The sequence below is a fragment of the Arachis hypogaea genome, chromosome 13 (genome assembly GCF_003086295.3).
Source record: "Arachis hypogaea cultivar Tifrunner chromosome 13, arahy.Tifrunner.gnm2.J5K5, whole genome shotgun sequence".
Taxonomy (NCBI): domain Eukaryota; kingdom Viridiplantae; phylum Streptophyta; class Magnoliopsida; order Fabales; family Fabaceae; genus Arachis; species Arachis hypogaea.
In genome coordinates, this window is record NC_092048.1 from 18,124,788 (window position 1) to 18,149,052 (window position 24,265).

Sequence of the window (24,265 nt, forward strand, 5' to 3'; positions counted from 1 at the left end):
AATATGAAAAACATGTACATCATTTATAGAGTATCTGTGTGTCTTTAGAGTTTAATAGTGTTTATGATGTACGCAGTTTGCTGGTTACATTACTATCTGTGTTTTCGTATTTGAATTAAGTTTTCATTTCATTTCATGAATACCACCAGTTCCTCATTTCTTCCAATGATTTTTGCTAGCAAAAGTTAGTTTTCAAGGCTTTGTTATTGTCATCATCACCGTTGCTGTTATCAATCTCCAATAAAGGAAATTATGATATCGAGTAAATTATCTTGAATTACAATATTGTTATCATTGACCAATATTGTTACAAAAAATAGTGTTGTAACAGGAGAAATAAAAACTGAGGATTTCTCATCATGCTGTGCAGGCACAACATTCGCTAACGAAATGGCTAGGGCCTCTCCATTCTCTTCATTGGAACATGCAATTACGGTTGCCAAAGATATATGGTCCCGTAAGTTGAATGTTAGGTCTTGGTTGGAGGCTATATCAGGACGATCTTGTTCTAATGAATACTTGGAAATGGCGAATGAAGCTACTGTGCAGGTCTGTTCATTAGCCGTACCCTTAAAAACTTGAGTTAAACATTATTTGAATAATAAGTATTTTAAGTTGATATATGGTTACACCATTTAACCAATGATAGTTGTTACGTTCATGCTAAAATTTGTAGGAACTTCATGAATATGGATCAAGGTACGAGGAGAAATTTGGCTATGTTTTTGTGACATTTGTAGCTGGTAGGACCTCTAAAGACATACTTGTTGAATTAAATGTTAGAAATAAATTTCTAACATAGAAAGTGAATCACAGAGACATAATATGCTTTACAAAAAAGACCATCAACTATACATTTTATTATGGTGCAGATGCGCTTTAATAACTCGCATGGTATTTAGTTGGAGATTGCTTCAAAAGAGAAATTGAAGTATATAGAACGTGCTATTAGAGAGCTTCTTTCCAAGAAATCTGTCCAAACTACCGACGAAGGAGATGGTAATAGTTAATTTTGTATTTGTTAATTTTGAAAGTCCTCTTTCCATAATTCCGCAATTTTTTACCTTAATAACTAGGTAATGACCTGGAAGTTATCATTATCTGTTAAGTAGATTTATGTTGTTGGTTGCATGTTCATATATTCAGTGTCAACTGAATATTCAGGCAAAATAGTTGCTGACACTCTAGATGGAGCAGGCATTGATTCAGAAGACGATTTAGATGCTATCTCCTTCGGTGGATATGACATCGCTAGGAATGCTGAGCTCGATAATGTTCCAAAAAAAGACAATGAAACTTTAAACACCCAGCATAGAGAAGATGAAGTAGATGCTGCAGAAAGGGTTTCAATCTGAACAAGTTGTCATGGTTTAGAGATGACTTATCAGATCCTTTATCATGTCACTGCAGTGGATTTTTGACAGAGTTTTTCTGGTCAGGTTAATACGATGTTGATAAGAAATTTTGACTCAATACTTGGTTGTCTACTTTAGTAATTCTGATTTTTATGCTCTATTGAACTTTGCTTTGAGTTTATAAATTTGGATGTTCACTTAATTTTTTTGTTACCATTTATGCTTGAATACAAACTCAAAATGCACTGATAGTACAAGAGAAAACCTGATTCGTAAATTTGTTTTCTGTTATTGATTTATAATATTTTTTTAATTAATGAATTATTTTTTATGTAACACAAAATTGAAAATTTATTTAATGCATTAAGTTGCAGTGTTTGAAACATGTTTTCAGTAAAAAAAAATAGCGAGGACTAGAGTAGTTTTAACAAAGGAATGTTTAAACAAAAAAATCTCAAGTTAGTATAATATTGCAGCGGTTAGTAATTAACCGCTGCAAAATGAGTATCTAAGTAATCACTCACTCGATATTTTGCAGCGGTTACAGAAAAATCGCTGCAAAATAAGATCATTTGGCAGCCCCTCCAAATCCGTCATAAGAACCGCTGCAAAATGGATACATTTTGCGGCGCGGCGATCACAGAAAAATTGCTACAAAATGAGAGTGTTTGGTAGCCTCTGAATTCGCCAAAAGAATTGCTGACAGATTCTATTTAGTAGCGGTTAAAAAAACTGCCACTAAATAACCACTGCTATCTGCCGATTTTTTTGTAGTGCACTGCCAATATGAAAAATATAATTAACTGAAAGATATATTAACAAGGACGAAACTAGAACCTTTTTAAGGAGGAGACTAATACATAAGACATAACTAAATAGAATAGAAGACAAAAGTTAAAACTAGAAGAGCCAAACTATAAAAATAAAGAATTTTATTAAGTAAAATTTATTGATTTGGCAGGGAATAATCTAAATTGGACCCTTATTAATCTCACTCCATATAGGTGCGGGGCATTTGCCCCATTCAACATTAGAAAAAAAAAAGTATATTATATAGATATGCATATCATGTATCTATATATTGTAATAATGTGTTTGTTTTTATACATAAGAAAAATTTAGTTATGTGTGAAAAATTCATCTTATTAAATATCAATACAATGATAAAATTTTTGTATTATATAAATTTAATCTATTGATGAGATTGAAAAAAAAATCAAGTTTACTCAAATAAAATAAATAAATAAACAAATGATGATGATGATGATTTAATTAACTAATTATTTAAAGGGATAAAGTATATTTTTTGTTTTTAAAATGTGTTAAAAAATTTAAAAATATTTTAAAATTATTCTTAAGTTTTATTTTGTTTTAATTTTGTTCCAAAAATTTTCGATTTGTATCGAATATACCCCTAGCAATTCTAATTTTTCAAAAAATTTAGAACTAATTCAGCAACAATTTTAGGAGAACAACTTTCTACACAAGCAAACTAGACATAGTTGTCGTACATTATTGTTGGATTAGTCCTAAACTTTCTGAAAATTAATTAGCTGTTAGTAGTATATTTGATGCAAATCAAAAATTTTTAAAATAAAATTGAAATAAAATAAAATTTAGGGATATTTTTAAAACTTTAAGCAAATTTTAGACACAAAAAATATACTTTACCAAAAGTTAAACTTAACTTTTCAAATAAAGATAAAACTATTAATATTTAGTAATTTTTCTTAAAAGTTGATTGAGATAAAATATATATCATTTATTTATTTTAGTTTTGGTCTTACTATATATATATATATATATATATATATATATATATATATATATATATATATATATATATATATATATATATGTTATTTGTTTTTGTCAAAAATTTTCTATAAATATTATAAAATATCAACTCTGCAATTAAATGGTAAAATATTATTGAATAATAGCTTATTAATAAAAAAATTGATTATTTATACCTACATATTAAAAAAATTGTGATTGTTTGGTTTCATTTTTTATCCTTTTATAATTTTTTTGTCTCTTTCATAAAATTATAGTAGAGAATTAAGTTGGTATGCATTCGAGTTATCCATCTTTTAAATCCTTTAATTACAATATTTGATTTACAATTTAATCCATTTTAATTCAATTCAACTCGAATAAATTTAATTCTAAAAAATTTTGCTTCTGAACCTCTTTAGAGATTTTATCCGGATCGTCCATTTTCAATACATGTAAAATGGTTATACAACAATAATAACAAAGTCTTAACTTCTTAAGTGTGATTAACTATATAAATCAAACGTCGACATTAAAATAAAGTAAAATGATTATACAAATTAATTAAACTCTATTGAGTTTCATATTTATTAAGAGAGAGTATAATGTCACTCTCCGAATTTCTAATGACATTACACTTTGATAAAATGTTATTATAAATGTAATTTGTATCAAGAAAAATATGTCCTAAATTAAGAGTGACAAAATCGATTTTCTTTAATTAAAAGTACTTAGAGAAAGAATTTTTTATAATTAAACATGAAAATTAATTAATATACACTAAGTAACAAGTAACAAGTAACAAGAGTATATATATATAAGTTTACTAACAAACATAACGAGATTAATTTGAAGTATTCTTACTCCATAATTATCCACAAACTGAAACCGATTCCCATGCTTTGCCAAGAGTTGGGCAAAACCATTCAATTCTCGAAAAGCATGCTCACATGTACATTCAAATCTTGGTTGAGTAGAGTAACCAACTCTCTTCTCTCTCACCACTTCATTTAAATAATACCTCCCTCTCCCTCTCCTCTCTAATAATCCTTAATTAATATATATTATTACTCGTTACTCTTCCCACTAGTCACCAAACTTAGGTCATCAATAATTCGTAACCTGCATTAGAACCCTAATTTTATATCTATATATATAATTCCTTCTAGTTAATTAGGAAGCCCAATTAGTATTTGTGTATATATATTACGAAAAGTGTTATTATTACAATGACATTCGAATCAGGAACAGGATCGAAATCAAGAAGGATCAGAAGATGCTGCGTTATTGTGTGTGCAATAATGGTGGTAGTAATTTCTGTAATTATTGTGACACTATTTTTGACCGTGTTTAGAGCAAGAGACCCAAAAGTAAGTATCCATGCCGTTGACCTTGACAAGTTTGACCTTTTCCAACCCAATGTAACAAGTGTGCCACTAGCGATGGTGATCACCATAACTAACCCAAATTATGGAACATTCTATTACAAAAATTCAACTGGGTACCTTAATTACCACGAAATGATGATAGCAGAAGCTTCGATAGACCCAGGTTCTGTTCCTGCTCGTAGCACCGTTAATGTTTCAGCCACTGCAGGTGTAATGTCGGAGAAATTAATGGGTCATGAGAAATTCTTTGAAGATCTTGCACTTGGGGGATTGAATTTCACAGCAACTGCAACATTGCCTGGGAAAGTAGTGGCTCTCCTCCATATTATTAAAGTTAAGGCCACGGTTGATATTTGGTGTGACGTTAGTTTTAACATTACTACTCTTCCAATAACGGTTGCTTCTAGCTGCAAAACCAAGATCACAGTTTGATTTCATTTCTATTCATTTATCATTAATTAGTTACGGAATTTATTTTCTTTCAATGTAAGATTTTGTTTATTTATTTGTTGTTGTGACATGTGAGGATATATTATATAGTAATATAGTATACATACAGAGTCGTCGTAAGTAAATAATGGCAGCTTTATAGAGACAGAGAGAGGTATTGTATGAATGTTGTTATGTACTTAGAATGAATTAGAATTTGTATTACTTTCAAATTCATCAATAAATTTTCACTATCATATCATTCAGTTCCCTTTATTTAATTTTTCCACAAAGATTATTATTATTATTACATCACTTACAATCAAACTAAATTGCATTCTTGCCTTAACTAATAAGAACATATATATGTGTGCAGAAATTATAATAATAATAATAATAATAAGAATAATCAAAGCTTGATCTTGGATATGCAGCTTGAATCAGTATGAATGGAGCTTAAATTAAGCTTAAAAGAGAGGTCACATGCTACATGAACCAGGGCCTTCTTTTTGAAAATCTTGAGCATAGTCACTTTCCCAGGAAGAGTGATAGTTGCTTCAAAATTCAATGTGCCAACTTCAATGTCTGACCAAAATTGTGTATCATCCATCAACTTTTGAGTCATGATACCTGCAACAGTGGTAATATTAAATAAGCCACGAGCAGGCACAGATCCTGATACTACCACAGCTTTGGCTACGTTGATGTCATGATAACTAAGATAGCCAGTGGTATTTTTGTAATTGAAGGTTCCATAATTGGGATTGACTATAGTGATCACCATGCCAAGTGGCACAGCTGTTACATTGGGTTGTATAATCTGAAAATTTTCAAGGCCATATGGGTGGACACTAATATCTGGGTCTTTGGGTTTTAAGATGGTCAAAGATATGGCCAGAATGATTGTCACAACAACGATCAAGAAAATTGAGCACACAATCATGCACATTCTAAGGCCTTTTCTAGCCATGGTTTCTGATTTTGGAAAAGCAGATGAAGATTTATGCATGGACAAATGTATTATTGTGAATAGCCGTAGATGTTGTTTGATATATATATATATATAGAGAGAGGTTTGAAATTGTGAATTATAAGTATAGAGGGACTAAAAAAATTAAATTCTCCTAGTCATATTGGTACAGTTTTGGCTTAAATCAAAATCACAAGTTGGATGTAGCCTAAACTTTGGCACTTGGTTCCCAACTGGAAAACAAACCATGAGAAGATTGGTCACAAATAGCTCCTAACTAATTAAAGACAAAAAAATTATTGGACCAAAAGGAATTAATGATAAGCTGATAAAGAACCAAAAAGAATACACATGCAATATAATGACATATACTATTAAATTTATTAAATTAGACTCATATATAGCTTTCAATGGTTCAATGTATTATTATTATTATTATTATTATTATTATTATTATTATTATTATTATTATTATTATTATTATTCGGCTAACATGCCTATTAATAATTTACACTTTTATTAATTAAATATGTAAAATTATAGCAAATGTGATATTAATTAAGATGGTAAGTATTTCATAATTCCAATTAAAAATTATGGGTCTAAGTCTTAGACATGCAAATTATATTTTTTTATGTAAATAAATAGTATTTAAAAAAAAAATTCTTACATCAAATTTCTCTCATATTCCCGTTATATATATAAATTTATTTTTGTTTTCATAATTAAGGTCTAAAACAAAATTACTTAATGGTGGAAATTCAGGTAAAGTGGATTTCATGTGAAGTTGATACCTGAAAGTCGTAAAATGATTTGACTGATTTGACTAAATTTTTATTCAACGACTCTTAGATATCAATTTTACGTGAAGTCGACTTCAACTGAGTTTTCATCTTACTTGATATATATGAGATACACTTTACGAGTGTGTCTCTTGACGATAAATTACTCTTACACTTTTACTAGGGCACCGCCTCAACTTCTTCTTTTTCTATTATTTTCTGTCATGCAGTGATACGTGCCTCCTCTTCATATACTCTTGTCTAGGTGTGTTCACGCGTACTGCTCTAAAACCGATCCAACTTAATTATATTGGTTACTTGGATATAATTCGATTAGATCCTATTAAATCCAATCTTAATTAATTTAGGTATTAATTTGAAAATTACATAGGCAGTACCAATTTGATTATTTGATTAATTTAATATTAATTAAAAATAAATAAAATTTAATAATATATATATTTATCTCTTGATTTAAATATCTTATAAATTATGATAATTATTTAAATTTAAATTAATGATGTAGTATTTTTTATTTTTATTATTATTATATTTTAATTTTTTTCTAATTTTTTAATTTATTTTATAAATTTTATTTTCAATCAGATACTCAATTATTAGAACCAATCCAACACCGCTTTAATTAATTAGAATTAATTTAGATTTACTTAAAAAAACTTTAAAATTAAATTAACACACACTAATTAAAATTTAATCAATTCGATTCGTATTTTACTCCAAACCCAAACTAATTCAACCCATAAACACTTTTACTCTTATCCTTCTTTCTCCCATATATGCAACTTTAAAAGATCAATTTTAAGAGCTTCCCTGAATTTGAACATATGCAAACTCTTCAACTTTTTCATTAAAAAAATATAGGTAAACAATAATTTTTGTAAACAATGTAAATAATAAATTTAATAAAATAAAAATATATTATATTTTTAAATTATTTATTTAAATTTTAATATTAAAATAATTAATCATACACTTAATGAATTAAATATTCATTGTTCATATTTATTCAAAAAAATCATTGATTAGCTATCGTTACCCTTCTCGTTATTATTCCACCTCATCTCTCTCTTCTAGCCATTTACACTTTTATCTTGGACATTATAATAATAAATCTTGTACTTCTTATATTATTATCGTTGAATTGCTCTAATGCATTTTGAATTAATGTCTAGTGTATCTATTAACTATGCCAAATTCCTAGGACTAGCATATTAAAGCGGCTGGGTTATCTGTGCCCGCGCCGTCAAGGCTCAGTAAAGTAAATTAGATCCAAGAAGTTACTGTCTTTATGGAGGGTTGAAGGGCTTACTTGTTTAGTTATTTAACTCTTTTCGTTTTCAAAAATTCAAATTAATTTAATATTTAAATGATTAGTAAAAATTTAATCATAACTTAAACATAAAACACAAAATTCTCAACATCAATCATCACAATATCCAGTGACGGATCCAGAAAATTTTGGTAGTAAATTTATATAACATGATAATAATTTTTATAATAAAAATAATATGTGTATATAAAAAATTAAATATTAAATTATTTATTAACCATTATATATCTATGTATAAATACATGTATTATTTAACTTATTTTCAAGGTGTATTTTATACTTTAATATATATTTTATACAGATAATTATTTTTTATATATATAGCATGATTATTGTTATGATTATATTTTGTTATTATAAAATATGATTAGGCTTCAAAATATCTAATATACAAATTAAAATACTAAAATAGTAATTTAAATAATAATAATATGTAATTTAAAATTCTATTCTTTTAGGTTTTATATTTTTAAAAAATTAAGTAATTTTTCTCTTAACACTACCATTAAAATTTCTCTCTTTCCATATATATTACTAAATAATTATTTAAAAATTTATTTCCCAATACAATTAGAAGCCGACTCTTATTGATATTCATAGTTAAAAAAAGTTCTTTCAATTAATATAGTTGCAATGCAAAAATTAAAGCTAATTTGAAAAGAAGATAAATAATATTCTTTTGAGTTGATTTTTAAAAAAGAATACTAATTTCGTTTAAATCTGAGAATTGATCATCCTAACGAATATCTAATATAAAATTTTTAAATTGACGATTAAGTACCAAAAGTTGAGTAAAAAATTATTGTGGGATCAAATTTAATAATCTAATGGGGGCAAATAAATATTATTATCATATACTATTTAAAAAAATTTCAAATTGTAGTAGGGGCGCTTGCCCCCACACTAATCTACTTAGATCCGTCCCTGACAATATCCATTCTCACATTATTATAAAGAATTAAACATATTTTGTTCTTTTGCAACAACGACAACAAAATTTACAACATAATATAACAAAAATATAAACATAGCTTTGTGATAAAAAAAAAAAAAAAAACATAAGAACCGTCTTTATTTTAAAAAATAAGCTAAGTCATATAATTGGGAATATATGTGAGAGGAAAAAATAAAAATCTTAATTTTTAACTTTCGTGTATATATATATATATGATTTGGTAGCTTGTTTTGTCCTGTCAAAACTCACTATTAGCAGTTTTTACTTTTTAGTTTGACAGACTCAAAATTTTATTCCAATCCACTTTTTTTAAATGAGTTTGCCAATTCAAGGGGTATCCAATATGCCACCTCTGAAAATTATTTGTTTTATATATTCGTCTACAGTCTGTCTAGTCTACTTCCTCTAGAAAGACACTAACTAACATAAGAAAAAGAAGGTATATTTGGCCAACTAAGAAAAAGAAGGAAACTAACTAACCAAATATATTTCTTTTCATTTTTATGAAAGAATGTAAACGAAAATAAGATTATTAGTTATATATTGACTAAAAAATTATTATTTACTTGAACTATTTCAATCAGAGTTCGAAAACACCTTAAAATAATTAAGATTGTTTTGTGGTTCATTGAAAAAAAAAAAAAACAAATTCTATGTATAATTTTTATGCACATTATGTATATGCGCCTTCTTCTTCGTATAGTATTAAAAGGTCGTAAGAAACAAAAGAAAATAATACCAAGAAAGGTGTATCAACAATCTAAGCTTTGCAATTATGACAGGACAGAAACCCAACTTTGTAACAATTATGTATGCATATTTCTTTTCTCGTAGTTTAACTCCCTTTAAATTCGAGAAGAAGTGCAAAAGAAAAAAAGTATATAAATTAGGAAGCACATAAAGTAAAATATGTTTGAGCAATAATATTATTTCAAACACAATAAACTGTAATCCACCAAATAAGAAAGCACATAAACAAACTTTATCGTTCCTTAGCATAGAATTGCCCACACTGCCAAATAAAAGAGATTGAACTAGAAGATAAATCTGCAACCAAAAATAAAAATATAATATCAAACTATATGACTTAATGATGACTGTCTTTTTTTTTTCTATCATTATTCTAAACACTTATTGAAATTCAAATTCAGGAATTGGTTATAACAGTCCCTCCTTGGCAGAAGTGGCTCTTTAATCACATTCTGGCCTTAGCAACCACCACACTGCTTGCACCAATGTTCTCAGCTCCTGGTCTTGTCCATGTTTCTTTGAACTGCTCTTCAGTCACTCCTGAAAAATAACATACAAGCCAAGTAAACATTAATATTATTATTATTCATTCATGTCACTATTTATTATACTTAAAACTCGCATGTACTTAGTTATTTTTATATAAAATTAAAGTTAAAATTTATTAAATAATAATTTAATTAAATATATCAAATCGTGTAAAGATTTTCATCAATGAACTTCATATAAAAATAATTACAAGTGAATAGATTGTAAAAAATGTTACCTTTGCCCATTGCAGCAGTTGAAGCAACACCACCCTGAACAGTCTTGAGGTACCTATCATAGTAATTAGCACCAGCCCATTTCTGATGAGCAAGAGTATCAACACCATTGTTCCTCTCTTCTCTCTGAATCCTTTCAACATAAGCAAGCATTCCCCTGTTTGCAAAATCCCTTGCAAACGTTGAAGTAATGAGAGCATTGGAATGGAGTCCTCCAACAGTTATGAACTGCCAAACATACCCCAACCTCGCAATTCTTGGTATGAACTCCCTCATCTGCTCGTCGCTCATTCCAGAAGCATCCCAGTTGAACGACGGCGAAAGGTTGTAGCCCAGAAGAATCTCCGGGTTCCTCGACTTGATCCCTTCCGCGAATTCCGTACATTCTTGCAGATTGGGGCTTGCTGTTTCCATCCAAATTAGATCTGCATGTGGAGCGAAAGCTGAACCTCTCACAATTGAAGCGGTTACTGACCCTTTGAATCTGTAGAACCCTTCTCTTGTTCTTGGCAGATCCCAGTCCCAGAACAAGTTCCTTACCCCTAATCTCTCAGCGATTTCTCTGCTTTCGTCGTTCGAGAGACACTTGTCGTAATGAGAATGCTGCAGCCATTCGTTGATCTTCCTTCTCTTCTCCTCCTCCCCAATGTTCATCGCTTTGATTGCGTCCACCACAGCTTCAGAGAATGTCTTTAGCCCTGCCATTGATATCCACTCGTCTTCCAGGGCTTGTAGCTCGTGGCCGCTCTTTCCGGCCGCCATTCCTTGCTGCATGAGAGTTGCAAGGCTTTTCCCTCTAAGGTTTTGGTTTGTGACTCCCAGTATAAACTGATGGTCCCGCGTGTCGATATTGGATTGGATCATATTAGCGGCTTCTGCGTCGGTTCTTGCCACCAAAACTGTTTCCACTCCCATCACATCGAATTGAAGCCTTGCGGCCACAAGCCGGTTAATATGTTCGCTTATGGCGACAAGTACTTTTCCGGCCATGTGGCCGCATTTCTTCGTCACTGAGGACTGGTCCTCAATGTGGATGCCGGCGGCACCGCGCTCCACGAAGAGCTTGCATAGCTTAACGGTCGCGGTGGTGCCTCCGAAGCCGGTGTCACCATCGGCTATTATTGGCCTCAGGTAGTCAACATAAGGGGTTCTTGCCCTCTCTTCCCTACTCATTCTCATCCTCTCCTCTTTTTGCTTCCTAATAAAAAAAACAAAAATAAATAACCGGTGTATAATAGTAATAAAAAAAATTTACATTAATTTATGTTAGTGCAAGATCAAATTAATTAAAGAATGTAATTAGTTTATAAATTTTGGCACATTTGTAAAATGTTTTTGGCTAAACTTTTAAAATGCACAATCTCACATTTTCAAAAAAAAAAAAAATTAAAAATGAAATAATGCGGATGCGTTGGTACTTACCTGTCATGGTACTGTTGAGCAAAAAAGAGGTGTTCAACCTTGTTAGGGACAGTATCATAAGGGTAATCAGCAAGATCAGGACCAGGTTCGTTGGTCGTGGTGTGAGTAGCGGAACACTGCCAGCCAGACACATAGATAGAGTCCAAATGCTTAGCCATTTGGGTGACCTGAACAGGGTCAAGTGCACCGAAGGTTCTGGAGGCAGTGCCATTGGCTTGGTGGGTCTTGAGGGTTCGCCAGAGCTTCTTCGCCATCTCGTTTGATGCATAGCTTTGTCTGAGGTTGCCACGTAGGGACACCACGTCTCTTGCTGTGTATGGTCTCTTTGTTAGCTTGAACCTCTCTGAGTTCCACCATGCTTGCACCTCTGCTACCTCCGCTTCAAATCTTGCTTCTTCTTCCATTATCTGTTACGTTGCATACGTATAGAATGAGGAGTGTTAGGGCAACAATTTTTGTGACAATAATTAAATTATTTTTCTACAAAATATTTATATAGAGTGATTCTTATTTTCTTAACACTAAAATTGAATATATATTAATTGTAATAGTAAATTCTCATCTAGAAATAAAATCTAATATTTATGTATCCGAAATTAAGAAAAAGTTATGCTATTGTTCAATTTTATACTAATCCATGACTAATAAATATTAACATACTTGAATATTTCTTATATCAAAAATCACATAAATACATATATCTTACTATATGTAAATATAAACTACTTGAAAATTAATTAAACTCTTGGATATTAATTTTTTTATCCCACATGCACCCAATAAAAATTCTTATCCATCTTATATTGGATGAAATTGTTACATTTATGAATTAGAATAGTTTTATGTAAATTATAGATAAATATATTAATGGTAAAATACATTTTTTGTCTCTGAAATTTGACAAAAAATTTAAAAATATTCCTAAATTTTATTTTGTTTCAATTTTATTCCAAAAATTTTCGATTTGCATTAAATATATCCTCGACGACTAAATTTTTAAAATATTTAAGACCAATCTAACAATAATATATGAACATTATGCTTGATTTGTTTGTGTTGAAGTTTATTTTTATGAGATTGTTGTTGAATTAATCTTAAATTTTTTAAAAAATTAGTCGTCAATAATATATTTGATATAAATAAAAAAAATTTAGAACAAAATTAAAACAAAATAAAACTTTAAAATATTTTTAAATTTTTTATCAAAATTTAAAACAAAAAATATACTTTATTTTATATTAATTTATCTTTAAATATAAACCATGTCATGCCAATATGCTGAAGTGACAATGTGGCATGATCTCCGCACTCCAATGAATTCACATAGTTTTCAGTGCCACTTCACGGAATTGGTGACTTAACTCACCGAACGGATAAATATTTTTAAATAATTATTTTTATGTAAAATTAATAATTAAAAATATTAAATAATAATTTAATTAAATATATTAAATTATTTAATAATTTTTAACAAATAATTTTATATAAATTTACACCGAACACAATATTAGATTAAAAAAAAAATACTTTGCATCTTGCGGTATATTTAATCATTAGAATTTTCATGGTTATTATTACTTATACTTAGTGTAATATTAGGCTAATATTAATTAATATCGTTAACTATACCCGGATATCAAATACCCTCCTACTCCTAGAACATGAAAGCCTAGACCTTTATTAGTGCATGTGGGTTTGTGTAGGATCTGATTGATTTACAGAAGAATATAATTGGCTTCATGAGTAGAAAGAATTCTCAGAGCAAGAGTCATTCAACTTGCATACAATAATTCATCAAGAAATTAAAGAACAACAAATAAGCTTTAATTTGTTAATTAGCTCCCCCAACAAAATACCATCATGTTATGTCATTTAATTTACTATATAAATGCATCCAATAATGTTCACTAAAATTCAATCATAAAATAAACTCTATCCATCAACATATTATTGAACAATTAAGAATTCTACATGGACTTTAGCATTAGTTATATACAGAAGAAATTAAATTAGTACGTAAACTTAAGAATTGGGAAGAAGAAAAAAGAGAAGAAGCAATTAAGAGCTTACGGATGAAGGGACAAAGAATGATGATGCAGCCATGGTTAGAACTCTTTATTTTGCTTTTATCTACAAATGTATCACAAGCAAGTATGAGAAGTTCTTGCAATAAAACCCTTTAAGCTCCTCTACTTATATAATAGCAGGGGAAATGAATAATGAATATAATGAATATCTTGAAAATCACGCCCCTTATTGTAATAAAATTGGTAAATTGGATAACTCTCTTGTGATAGTAGTAGAAACAAACAAAGGCCACTATAAATAAATTTTATTACTAAAAATTAAAATCATTAAAAAATAATATTAGAGGTTCAAGAGAATTTATTGTTTTTATTAATAATTAATCAATAATATTTAAAAATATTAGTTAAAAATATGTTATTAAACTACTATACTAAAAATATTAAATTAATAATTAAAATTATTAGTCAAAAATAATAAATTTGGTTGATTTTCTAATATTATTGATCATTAAATATTGTTGTTCAGTGTGCATGCTTTTAATTTCTTTAAAGAAAAGAGTGAAAGATGCCACTTGAAAGCTGCATTTGCAAGCACGTATGGGGGGTGGTAAGCACTTAGACAAGGAAACTATTGTGGACTTTGTGGCACCCTTTTGACATCTTTCATTTAGTCTCTGATGTCACCACACTATAATGAAAAAGGTATACAGTTTCTATTTTTCTCATATATATTTATCTATTTAATTTATCGTTAAGAAAATATTACAATTAAGCAGAAGACAATCATCCTTTCTTAACATCAGTTGAGAATTTGATTTTTGTTTTGGAGATATTTTTTCTTTTTTCTTTTTAAAAATAAAAGTAATGTTTTTGAAAATTAATTTATTATTAAAAATAATATAAAATAAAATAAAAAATAAAAAATTATTTAATTAACAAAGAGGACAACACTCCTTAATTATAAAGTTTTAAAAATGAGTTGGTATATATGAAATTCAAAACATGATTTTGAACTAATTTTTTCATCAATTAAAGTATTTATCAACTACCAGAAAATTAATCATCATATTCAATAGTGAATACTCTAGTTATAAAACTGTATTTTTTTTCTTAATAATTTTACCCTAGAATTACTGACATTTTACTAAGCTATTAAATTTGGAAAATCTTCGTGTCCTTGTATTGTTGTCTTTGTTAAAATTAAGAGAAATAATTATATAGCAATCAATCCAATATAATATATGTTCTATATATATTTTTCCACTAAATGTTGCTTCCTGGAACTTTCTAAAATAACAAACTAAAGAAACGTACAAATATTTCAATATCACACAAAATTTAGTAGTGTGTCTCAGAATTGTTGGCAACTGGCAAGAGTGATAACATATGAATGTGATGACGGGTAAATGAAGGATGAGATCAGAGGTTGGATTGATCCAAAATCCACCGCTTTCTCTATCTTTCAGACGTTTACACAACCCCAACGACATCCACAACAAAACAATTAATCTTTTAACGAATATATTCTAAAACAACTCGCCCCATAGGGGACAATAATTTGCATGCTCCTCTACTCTACTACATACTTCAAATTTCCTCAATCCAAACCTATTAAGGCTATACCTATCTATACATGTCAATTATTAATAATGCACAAATCATCTTTTTAGTGTCAAAGTTTCACCATTCGTTTTTAAAAATATAACCATTTATATATTTTTTAATTTAAATTTAAAAGAAATAATTTTTTAATATAATATCAGAATTTTTATAAATTTAAATTTAGAGTTTAATTCTTGAGATGTATTGAGACATAGCCTTTGAACGGATATTGAATAGACCTGGAGTTTGAACAAAGTATATTAAGTTCACTCTCTCATGTCTCAACTCTTATTGTATATGTATAAAAACCTAGATAAGAGTATAAAAAGAATATGTCACTATTGTAAGAAAATAAATATTCATTGAATTTTTTCTCTAAAAGTGATATCTTAGTTCGATTACATTTCTATTAAGATATATTGGTGATATAATTATTTATATATTTTTAATAAAAGAAGATAAATAAATAATTAAATTTTTAATATATTCTTTTAAATAAGTATTTTTTGAATTTGTTAAATTTTTGTATAATTTTTTATTCGTTATATACTATTTTTTGAATTTGTTAAATTTTTAGATTATAAAAAAATTCTGATATTATGTTATAATTTTTTTAAAATTTAAATTAATAAAAAATATGTAAATAATTATATTTTTAATTAGGAGTGCACACGGGGTCGGATGAAGTCGTGTTCGTCTTGACTTGGACCCGACTTTAAATAATGACCGAGTCTATTTTTGATATTTTTATCGGGTTCTAAACCCGGTAAAATCACACTACTTTCGAATCACACTAAAATCGGATCTTGATAAATTTTATGTCAAAAGATTAATTTAAAATATATATACTTTTTTTAATTTCTCTAAGATACACATGGATCGAACAAAATCTTATTTACCTTGATTCAGATCTAATTTTAAATAATGACTAAGTTTATTTTTAAAATTTTTACTGAATTTTAAATTTTTAAAATTAAAATCACATAAAATTAACCTCAAAAAATTCGGATTCGGACTGAATCTTTGAACCGATCCGAATAATATGCACCTCTATTTTTAACCATTCTACAATAATCTATCAGTACTCAAAATGTCAATACATTACTCCTTTCTCAAATTGAGATGACTTTTGCAGTCTTCATCGCTGATTTTAAATGGAAAAACGCATACCTAAAATAAGCAATTGCCACTAAAAATGTTAATAATACTCGGGGCAATAATATTGTAGTTGCAATTAGAACTGAAGAAAAATATTGAGAATTCACTTGTTTCAACCAATAATTAATCATTTTTTTAATTTTTATTTATTTAATATTTTGTTAGACAGATATTGATTAAATAAATGTTAATTTTTTTTCTTTTTTCTTATATCACTAAAATTTTAGTATAATACTCAATTATTAAATTTTATAATATTTTTTAAAATTATATACAATAATATTTTTTAAATTATAAAACGTATTGATATGATTTTAAAAATAATTATAAAATTCAGTAATTAAGTATCACACCAAATTTTTTTCCGTATCCAACAAAATTAGCTTAGTTTTTTCACAAATCTGAATCAATAGATTAGATCTGTCACGTCCTCAAGACAGTCTTCAGTGAGTTGCCACGTGTCAAATTGACTGAGAAGCAAGATATATATGAAAAATGAAGGGCAAATATGGAATATGGGTTTATAAAGCCAGAAGAAGCTTCTTCAGCACTAATGTGGCAAGAAAACCGTTTGATGAACTATTTAAGTTAACACAGTTAGTCCGTTACAATGAATTTCGGAATCAGAAAGTCTAGGGCCAACACTTTTGTTAGAATTTGATTAATACTTAACTATAAAAAAATAATTAATTTTATACTATTAAATTTTATCTCATACTATTAAAAATATTGATGATAACTAATTAATGGTTAAACATCACAAATTCTACTGTTTCCTAGTACTTTTTTTTTTGAGAATTTTAATTCCCTAAGCCAAAGGTCCCCTACATAATAATATACGTGGCCAACTAGTTGAAATACTTTGGAAATCTGTTATATAACTAATTTTTCCCTTGCTTTCTTTCAATATAATTAGAAATTTATTAAAATATTATTAGAATTTATAAATTTTAACTATCAATTAATTATTAATATTTAAAAATATAAATTAAAATATATTATTAAATTACTAAACTAAAAAAATTAAATTAATAATTAAAAATAATAATAAATAATAAACTTTAATAGTCTTCTAATATTTTTAGTATAATTAATCACGTTCTATATGAATGAAAATGAAATTGTTGTTTATGCATGGAGCCGTTAAACCAACACGTGTAATATTCTTATGAAATGAGCTATATATCTTCAGCTTCTTAATCTTGTAGGTTTGTAGATGTTATAGTATCTGATTTATTACTAAATTAATACTAACAGTCATCATCATTATGAAAAGAAAAATAAAATATTGTTAAAAATTCATCCACGCACCTTCTAACTATGTTAATTAATGCAATACTACTAAGTACTAACTAACACACGAAGATCCAAATTTTAGTTATCGACAGAAGTTGAATGTGGACCATTACTAAAATAGCATGTGCCATAAAATAATAGTAATAAAGTATATATAACAATATAGATGTCCCTGCTATGAGATTGATATGGCTACATGTATCCCTAAGAAGATAAATCAGATTAAGGATTACATTGGTTATACGTCATGATAAGGGAGGGAAGAATGAATTACGATTATCCATATATGAAGAAACTTAGCAGTTAGGATAACAATTGGATCATGTTGAACTTGTTAATAGTGTTTGAATTGGTTACTAATAGTGTTGGATTTTGAATTTTGGACTCTAGTTGTAGGAGTAGTGATGATAATAGAAAAGTATGGGGCTGTATAATTGTAGACAGGACCAAGTGGATCAACTTGCGAATCTTCAATATCATCCACTACCCTCTTCTCATTGGAATCCCCAACCATGTCACACAACATAAATTTTAGGGTTTTGTGACTCAATGAGTCATTGATTGAGAATTATAGTGTACACACTAGGACCGTAACTTATGTATAAGCCATGAAACCATTTTTTTTAAGTTAAACCGATAAAAAATAATTATATCTTTAATACATTTTTATTAAATAAGAATTTTTTTAATTTGTAGATTTTATTTTTTTTATTGATTTAATGTTAATTTTTTTGTAATTAATGAAAATCGAATTTTATATTTTTAAATTATAAAAATTTTAATATTATATCATAAAATTATTTTTATTAAAAATTTAAATGAATAAAAAATTTATACGCATGCTTATATTTCTAACCGTAGGTAGTAGGTACGATTAAATGTTCTAATGTTTTAAATCTACCCAATTTGATGATATCTTATGAACAATATTGAGAAAGGAGAAGAGAGAGCTGTTTGCGTTTTTTTTCCGATCAATATAGATTTTTTATACAAACATATATTATCCATAATCTCCTCTTTTATGTATTTAATCGTAGTTGTGGGTTGTCAAATATATTTTCAAAATAATATAACATTTCGGATATCAATGAAAAAAAATTGATGGTAGGGATGATAAAGATATGCATCACAGATTTGAGCATTTCGAGAAAGGATGTGCCTTCAAAATTTTTTGTGAAGTTAAAACTTTGACCCCTCATGCCATTTGATAGACAATAATTTGGTATATCCATACCCCAAAAGTGATAACATAATTTATTCAATAATAAATTGTATATTAATAAATTTTCTCCCCTATGCGACATATATGCCTATTCTTAAGGGGTTCTCCTACCAAATTAGAATTAAGATAGATGTCGTTATACGGCCATATATGAGGGCCATTTCCTGCTATCCCATTCTTACTCTTTTTTGTTACGTGTAAATGCAAACTTGGCCTTATTCTATGTTATTCTATTGGACACATTTTTATTTTATTTTATTCATATTATATTTTTTAAGGTCCATATTTCTTTTAGGAATACAGACCTAAGAGGTTTATAATATGAGTTTAATATGATGTTATTATCATATAGTTATGTTGTTATTTCACCAAATTTATATTTTTAAATGACTACTCTTTAAGTAATAAATATAAAATATAATTACTTTTATTGATATGTAATACATTATTAGGTGTATGTATAAAAATAATGTATATATTAATAACAAGTACGGAAAATAAATCCAATTATATTATTATTCACAATGCAACTGTGTTTTTTTATTATATTCCTCTATACAAGTTCTCTGTATTGAGATGAACACAGATCTCACTTGAGCAAGAGAGCCAAGAAGATTTCTATAATAATTTTAGTATATTCGAATCGGTTGGATTATGCCAATATTTTGAAGCTTCTTTCCTAGAACCAAAATTATGTAAATTAATAAAGTAATAATATAAACCCTACTCCCACAAAAATGGATCTAATTTATTGTTATCCAAATTTTCTAGAGCTTCTTCAACTGATGCAGGCATTTCATAATGGTCCACCCAATTCCCAAATAATAGGGAAGGGATTATCTCTATTTGTTGGGTATACGAAGATGGTAAGATGACAAAAATCTTATATTTGTGTAGTGATTTTAAGGCACGATTAGATCGCTTTTGATCTTTAGATAGACATTTGTTCCCATACTTAGTTGCTATAGGCAGGGGTGTGCATGGGTCGGGTGAAATCGGGTTTGATGTGATACAGACCCGACCCGAAAATATATATCGGGCCTATTTATTAGACCCGAACATGGCCCTAGACCCGATGAAACCTATACACTTTCGGGCCACGATTATACCGGGTAAAAACCGGGTAAAAATCGGGCCGTTAACACTACATTACCTTGATACCTTCTTATAAGCTAGCATGTGAAAATATCCAAATTTCCAAGACTCCAACCATTATTTGACATGGTAAAATTCACTTAGAAAAATATAACAAGAACTAACTCTTCTCTAAAATTAAAGTATAACCATAATCAATACTAATATTGTCTAATAATACCAAATATTTAAATCAGTATAAATAACACAATATTATACATTAGTCTAAAATCTTATGCATTTTAAACATAAAACATTAACTTATAGTCTTATACTAACTAATAATACAAAATATTAAGATTTACAATACTTAAATTCCACATAAGAATAGCCATCGTCCATCACTAATAACACAAAATATTAATGGTGTATGATGACCGGGCCACCGGACCGACTTCGGGTGACCCGAGACATGGCCCGGACCCGACCCGAAATAATGACCGGGTCTATTTTTTAGACCCTTACCCGACCCTAGACCCGGTGAAATCACACCAAAATAACTCCTAAAGTATTCGGGACCGGGTCGGGTCTTCGGGCCGGGCCGGGCCATGCACACCCCTAGCTATAGGGTTGATGACAATACTCTCCCAAGATACAATAAAACCTAAGAATTTCTTAATTAGCAATAGTAAGAAATTCTCAACTCTCTTGAACAAAGAAAATCTCTTAATGGTTGAGTAAATTGTACACTTAGTACTACTAATCTGAAATAGTGGATAAGGACTTATTTATACATATTGCACGTAGCAATTATGATTAGTTACGTATATAAATGGTTGTGTCTTTTCTATTGCCAATAGATACAATATTTTGAACATACACAACTCTTAAAGAGTTGTATCCATTTAGCCAATAGACACAATATTTTGAACATACACAATCCTTAAAGAGTAGTGTCCCTTTAGCCAATAGGCACAATATTTTGAACATACACAATCCTTAAAAGGTTGTGTCCCTTCAACCAAATGGTACTAAACGGTTAGTAACCGTTTATTAATATTAATAATATTAATAATAATATCAATAATATTAATAATATTAATTAATAAAATTTGTAAATACCCTTCAATCCCCCACTATTTATAAAATTTAAATGTCATACAAGTATATACATAAAGAATGTGTCACTAAAATTAAACATTCTTTTAGTGTAAATTTTAAAGTTCTAACGAAGTAATAGGTGTCTAATCGATTAAACCTATACTCCATATGCTAGTACCAAAAATCACACACATTACTTATACCCTCCAAGTTCAAGAGTTTACAATTTTAAGCACTTATATAGCCTTGTGCTCATCCTGGTTTCATGAATATTTACGAGAATAAAACCTCTAAAATTCTCGATTAGAGCGGCACCACTCTTATATTCATATAGGTGGAATCTTTTGATAGATAATATTATCATTCCATTAAGAGTTTAAACTCACCCTCCTAATTTATTGTAAATAGCACTAAATCCTATACCTTAGTGCTCCAATTGCTAAATAACTTGTTATTACCCATTAAACCTTGAAACTAGTGGTCTACTAGAATAAAGTTGGGTTCCCATCATTTAGCAATAATTGGTTTTAATCCCATTTTAGCAGTAGTTTCTTTGATTTTATCCCTTAACAAACCTTTAGTCAAAGGGTCTGCTAAATTTTCTTGAGATCTTACATAAGTAATGGTAATTACACCATCATCTATTAGTTGCCTCACAAATTCATGTCTCAAACTTATATGTCTAGACTTTTCATTATAAACTTTATTATATGCTCGAGACAAGGTTGATTCACTATCACAGAAGATTGAAATGACTGTCGTCTGTTGTGGCCACAGCTTTATATCATATAACAGATTTCTTAACCATTTCGCTTCTTTACCTGCGGCTGATAAAGCTACAAACTCAGCCTCCATAGTAGAATGTGTAATACATGTTTGTTTCTTTGAGGCCCAACTTATTGCTCCACCACCTATGGTGAAAATTCATCCTGAAGTGGATTTGTTGTCACTAAGATTTGTAATCCAACTTGTGTCGGAATAACCTTCTAAAACTGCGGGATAATCACTATAATGTAATCCCAAGTTTATGGTTTTCTTGAGATAACCAAGAACTCTTGTTATAGCTTTCTAATGTTGATTGTTAGGCTTTCCTGTAAACCTTGATAATTTGCATACAGCAAATGCTATATCAGGTCTAGTACAATGCATTGCATACATTAAACTTCCTATAGCACTAACATATTCTAATTGTGTTATAGGTCTTCCCATGTTTCCTTCTAATTTAAGATTAGGATCATACGGCGTATTGGATTCTTTAATTGTGAGATGATCAAACTTTTTCAATACCTTTTTGATATAATGAGATTGACTTAAAGTAAAGCCAACTTCATTCTTATGCACCTTTATACCTAATATTGCATCAACTTCATTTAAATTCTTCATCTTGAATTTAGAAGTTAGATACTCATTCGTTATACGAATTCCTTCTAAATTTGTTTCGATGATTAACATATCATCAACATATAAACAAATGATTACTCCATAATCTTTAGTAAATTTTGAGTAAATACATTTATCCGCACTATTATGTGAGAAGCCATTTGATAACACCACTGAATCAAACTTCTCATGCCATTGTTTAGGCGCTTGTTTTAGCCCATACAAAGACTTAATTAATTTGCAAACTTTCTTTTCATTTCTGGGTAGCACATAGCCTTCCGGTTGCTCCATATAAATTTCTTCATTAAGATCTCTATTTAAAAAAGTCGTTTTAACATCCATTTGATGTATATGAAGCTTATGTATGGATGCTAATGCTATAAGAGCCCTAATAGAAGTCATTCTTGCCACAGGTGCGTAGGTATCAAAATAGTCTAGACCTTCTTGTTGTCTGAACCCCTTGGACACTAACCTTGCTTTAAAGGTTTGTAATGAACCATCAGTGTTATACTTTCTTCTAAATACCCACTTACATCCTATAGGCTTTGATCCTGGAGGCAAATCAACCAAGACCCAAGTATTGTTAGATAATATTGAGTCTATTTCATCATTTATTGCTTCTTTCCAAAAAACAGAATCCCTTGAAGCCATAGCCTCTTTGAATGTTTGAGGATCACCCTCTATGTTCATAACAATAGGAATCTTGTTTGTTACAGAATTCCTAGTTCTTTCTACCAAAAAGGTGATAGCCTGAGAAGAAATAAAATCTGGACCCAAGTCCTTTTCTTTTCTTACTCTCAAGCTCTTCCTTGATTCAATCAACTCTTTGTCACTTAGACGTTTATTATTTTGATTATTTATTTATTGTGAAATATTAATATCATTTTGGGGATACTCTGAATTAGAAGTTGAATCATTGATAAATTTATTTTCAATAAATTCTACTTCTCTTGATTCAACAACTATATTAGACACTAAGTCTAATATTCTATATGCTTTAGAATTTTGAGCATATCCTATAAAAGTGCCTTTTATGGCTCTTGGCCCCAATTTGGTTCTCTTTTGATCAGGAACTCGATAAAAGGCTAAACACCCCCACATTTTAAGATAATTTAAATTAGGTTTCCTTCATTTCCAAATTTTATAAGGAGAAACCTTTCTATGTCTTGATGGTATCCTATTATGGATATGACATGATGTCAATAATGATTCACCCCACAAATTGTAAGGCAATTTTGCATTTAGTAACATTGAATTAACCATATCCACTAAGGTACGGTTTTTCCTTTCCGCCAAACTATTTTGTTGCGGAGTATATGGAGCAGAAGATTCATGCACAATACCATGTAATTCACAAAAGTGATCAAATTCATTAGAAAAATATTCTCCACCTCGATCACTACGAAGAACTTGTATTTTCTTATCATGCATATTTTCTACTTCCATTTTATATTTCTTAAACA

The 24,265-nt window shown here is 28.8% G+C and overlaps 4 protein-coding genes across 4 annotated transcripts; 2 read left to right on the plus strand and 2 right to left on the minus strand.

Moving 5' to 3' along the window:
• The first annotated feature begins 390 nt into the window (after positions 1 to 390).
• Positions 391 to 1,355, plus strand: LOC140177468 (uric acid degradation bifunctional protein TTL-like). Its single transcript, XM_072210580.1, has 4 exons — positions 391 to 549; positions 677 to 778; positions 903 to 999; positions 1,147 to 1,355. The coding sequence occupies exons 1-4, from the start codon at positions 391 to 393 to the stop codon at positions 1,353 to 1,355; spliced, it is 567 nt and encodes a 188-aa protein (XP_072066681.1).
• Positions 1,356 to 4,360: 3,005 nt separating this feature from the next.
• LOC112732845 (uncharacterized) lies at positions 4,361 to 4,951 on the plus strand. The gene has a single exon (XM_025781653.2). The coding sequence runs from the start codon at positions 4,361 to 4,363 to the stop codon at positions 4,949 to 4,951; it is 591 nt and encodes a 196-aa protein (XP_025637438.1).
• A 406-nt stretch (positions 4,952 to 5,357) lies between these two features.
• Positions 5,358 to 5,918, minus strand: LOC112732847 (uncharacterized). The gene has a single exon (XM_025781654.1). It carries the CDS (start codon positions 5,916 to 5,918, stop codon positions 5,358 to 5,360), a length of 561 nt encoding a protein of 186 aa, XP_025637439.1.
• Positions 5,919 to 9,904: 3,986 nt separating this feature from the next.
• LOC112737545 (isocitrate lyase 1) lies at positions 9,905 to 14,174 on the minus strand. Its single transcript, XM_025787494.2, has 4 exons — positions 14,013 to 14,174; positions 11,943 to 12,349; positions 10,523 to 11,718; positions 9,905 to 10,296 (listed from the first exon to the last, which is right to left on the minus strand). Exons 1-4 carry the CDS (start codon positions 14,043 to 14,045, stop codon positions 10,202 to 10,204), a joined length of 1,731 nt encoding a protein of 576 aa, XP_025643279.1. The 5' UTR covers positions 14,046 to 14,174; the 3' UTR covers positions 9,905 to 10,201.
• Between the last annotated feature and the right edge of the window lie 10,091 nt (positions 14,175 to 24,265).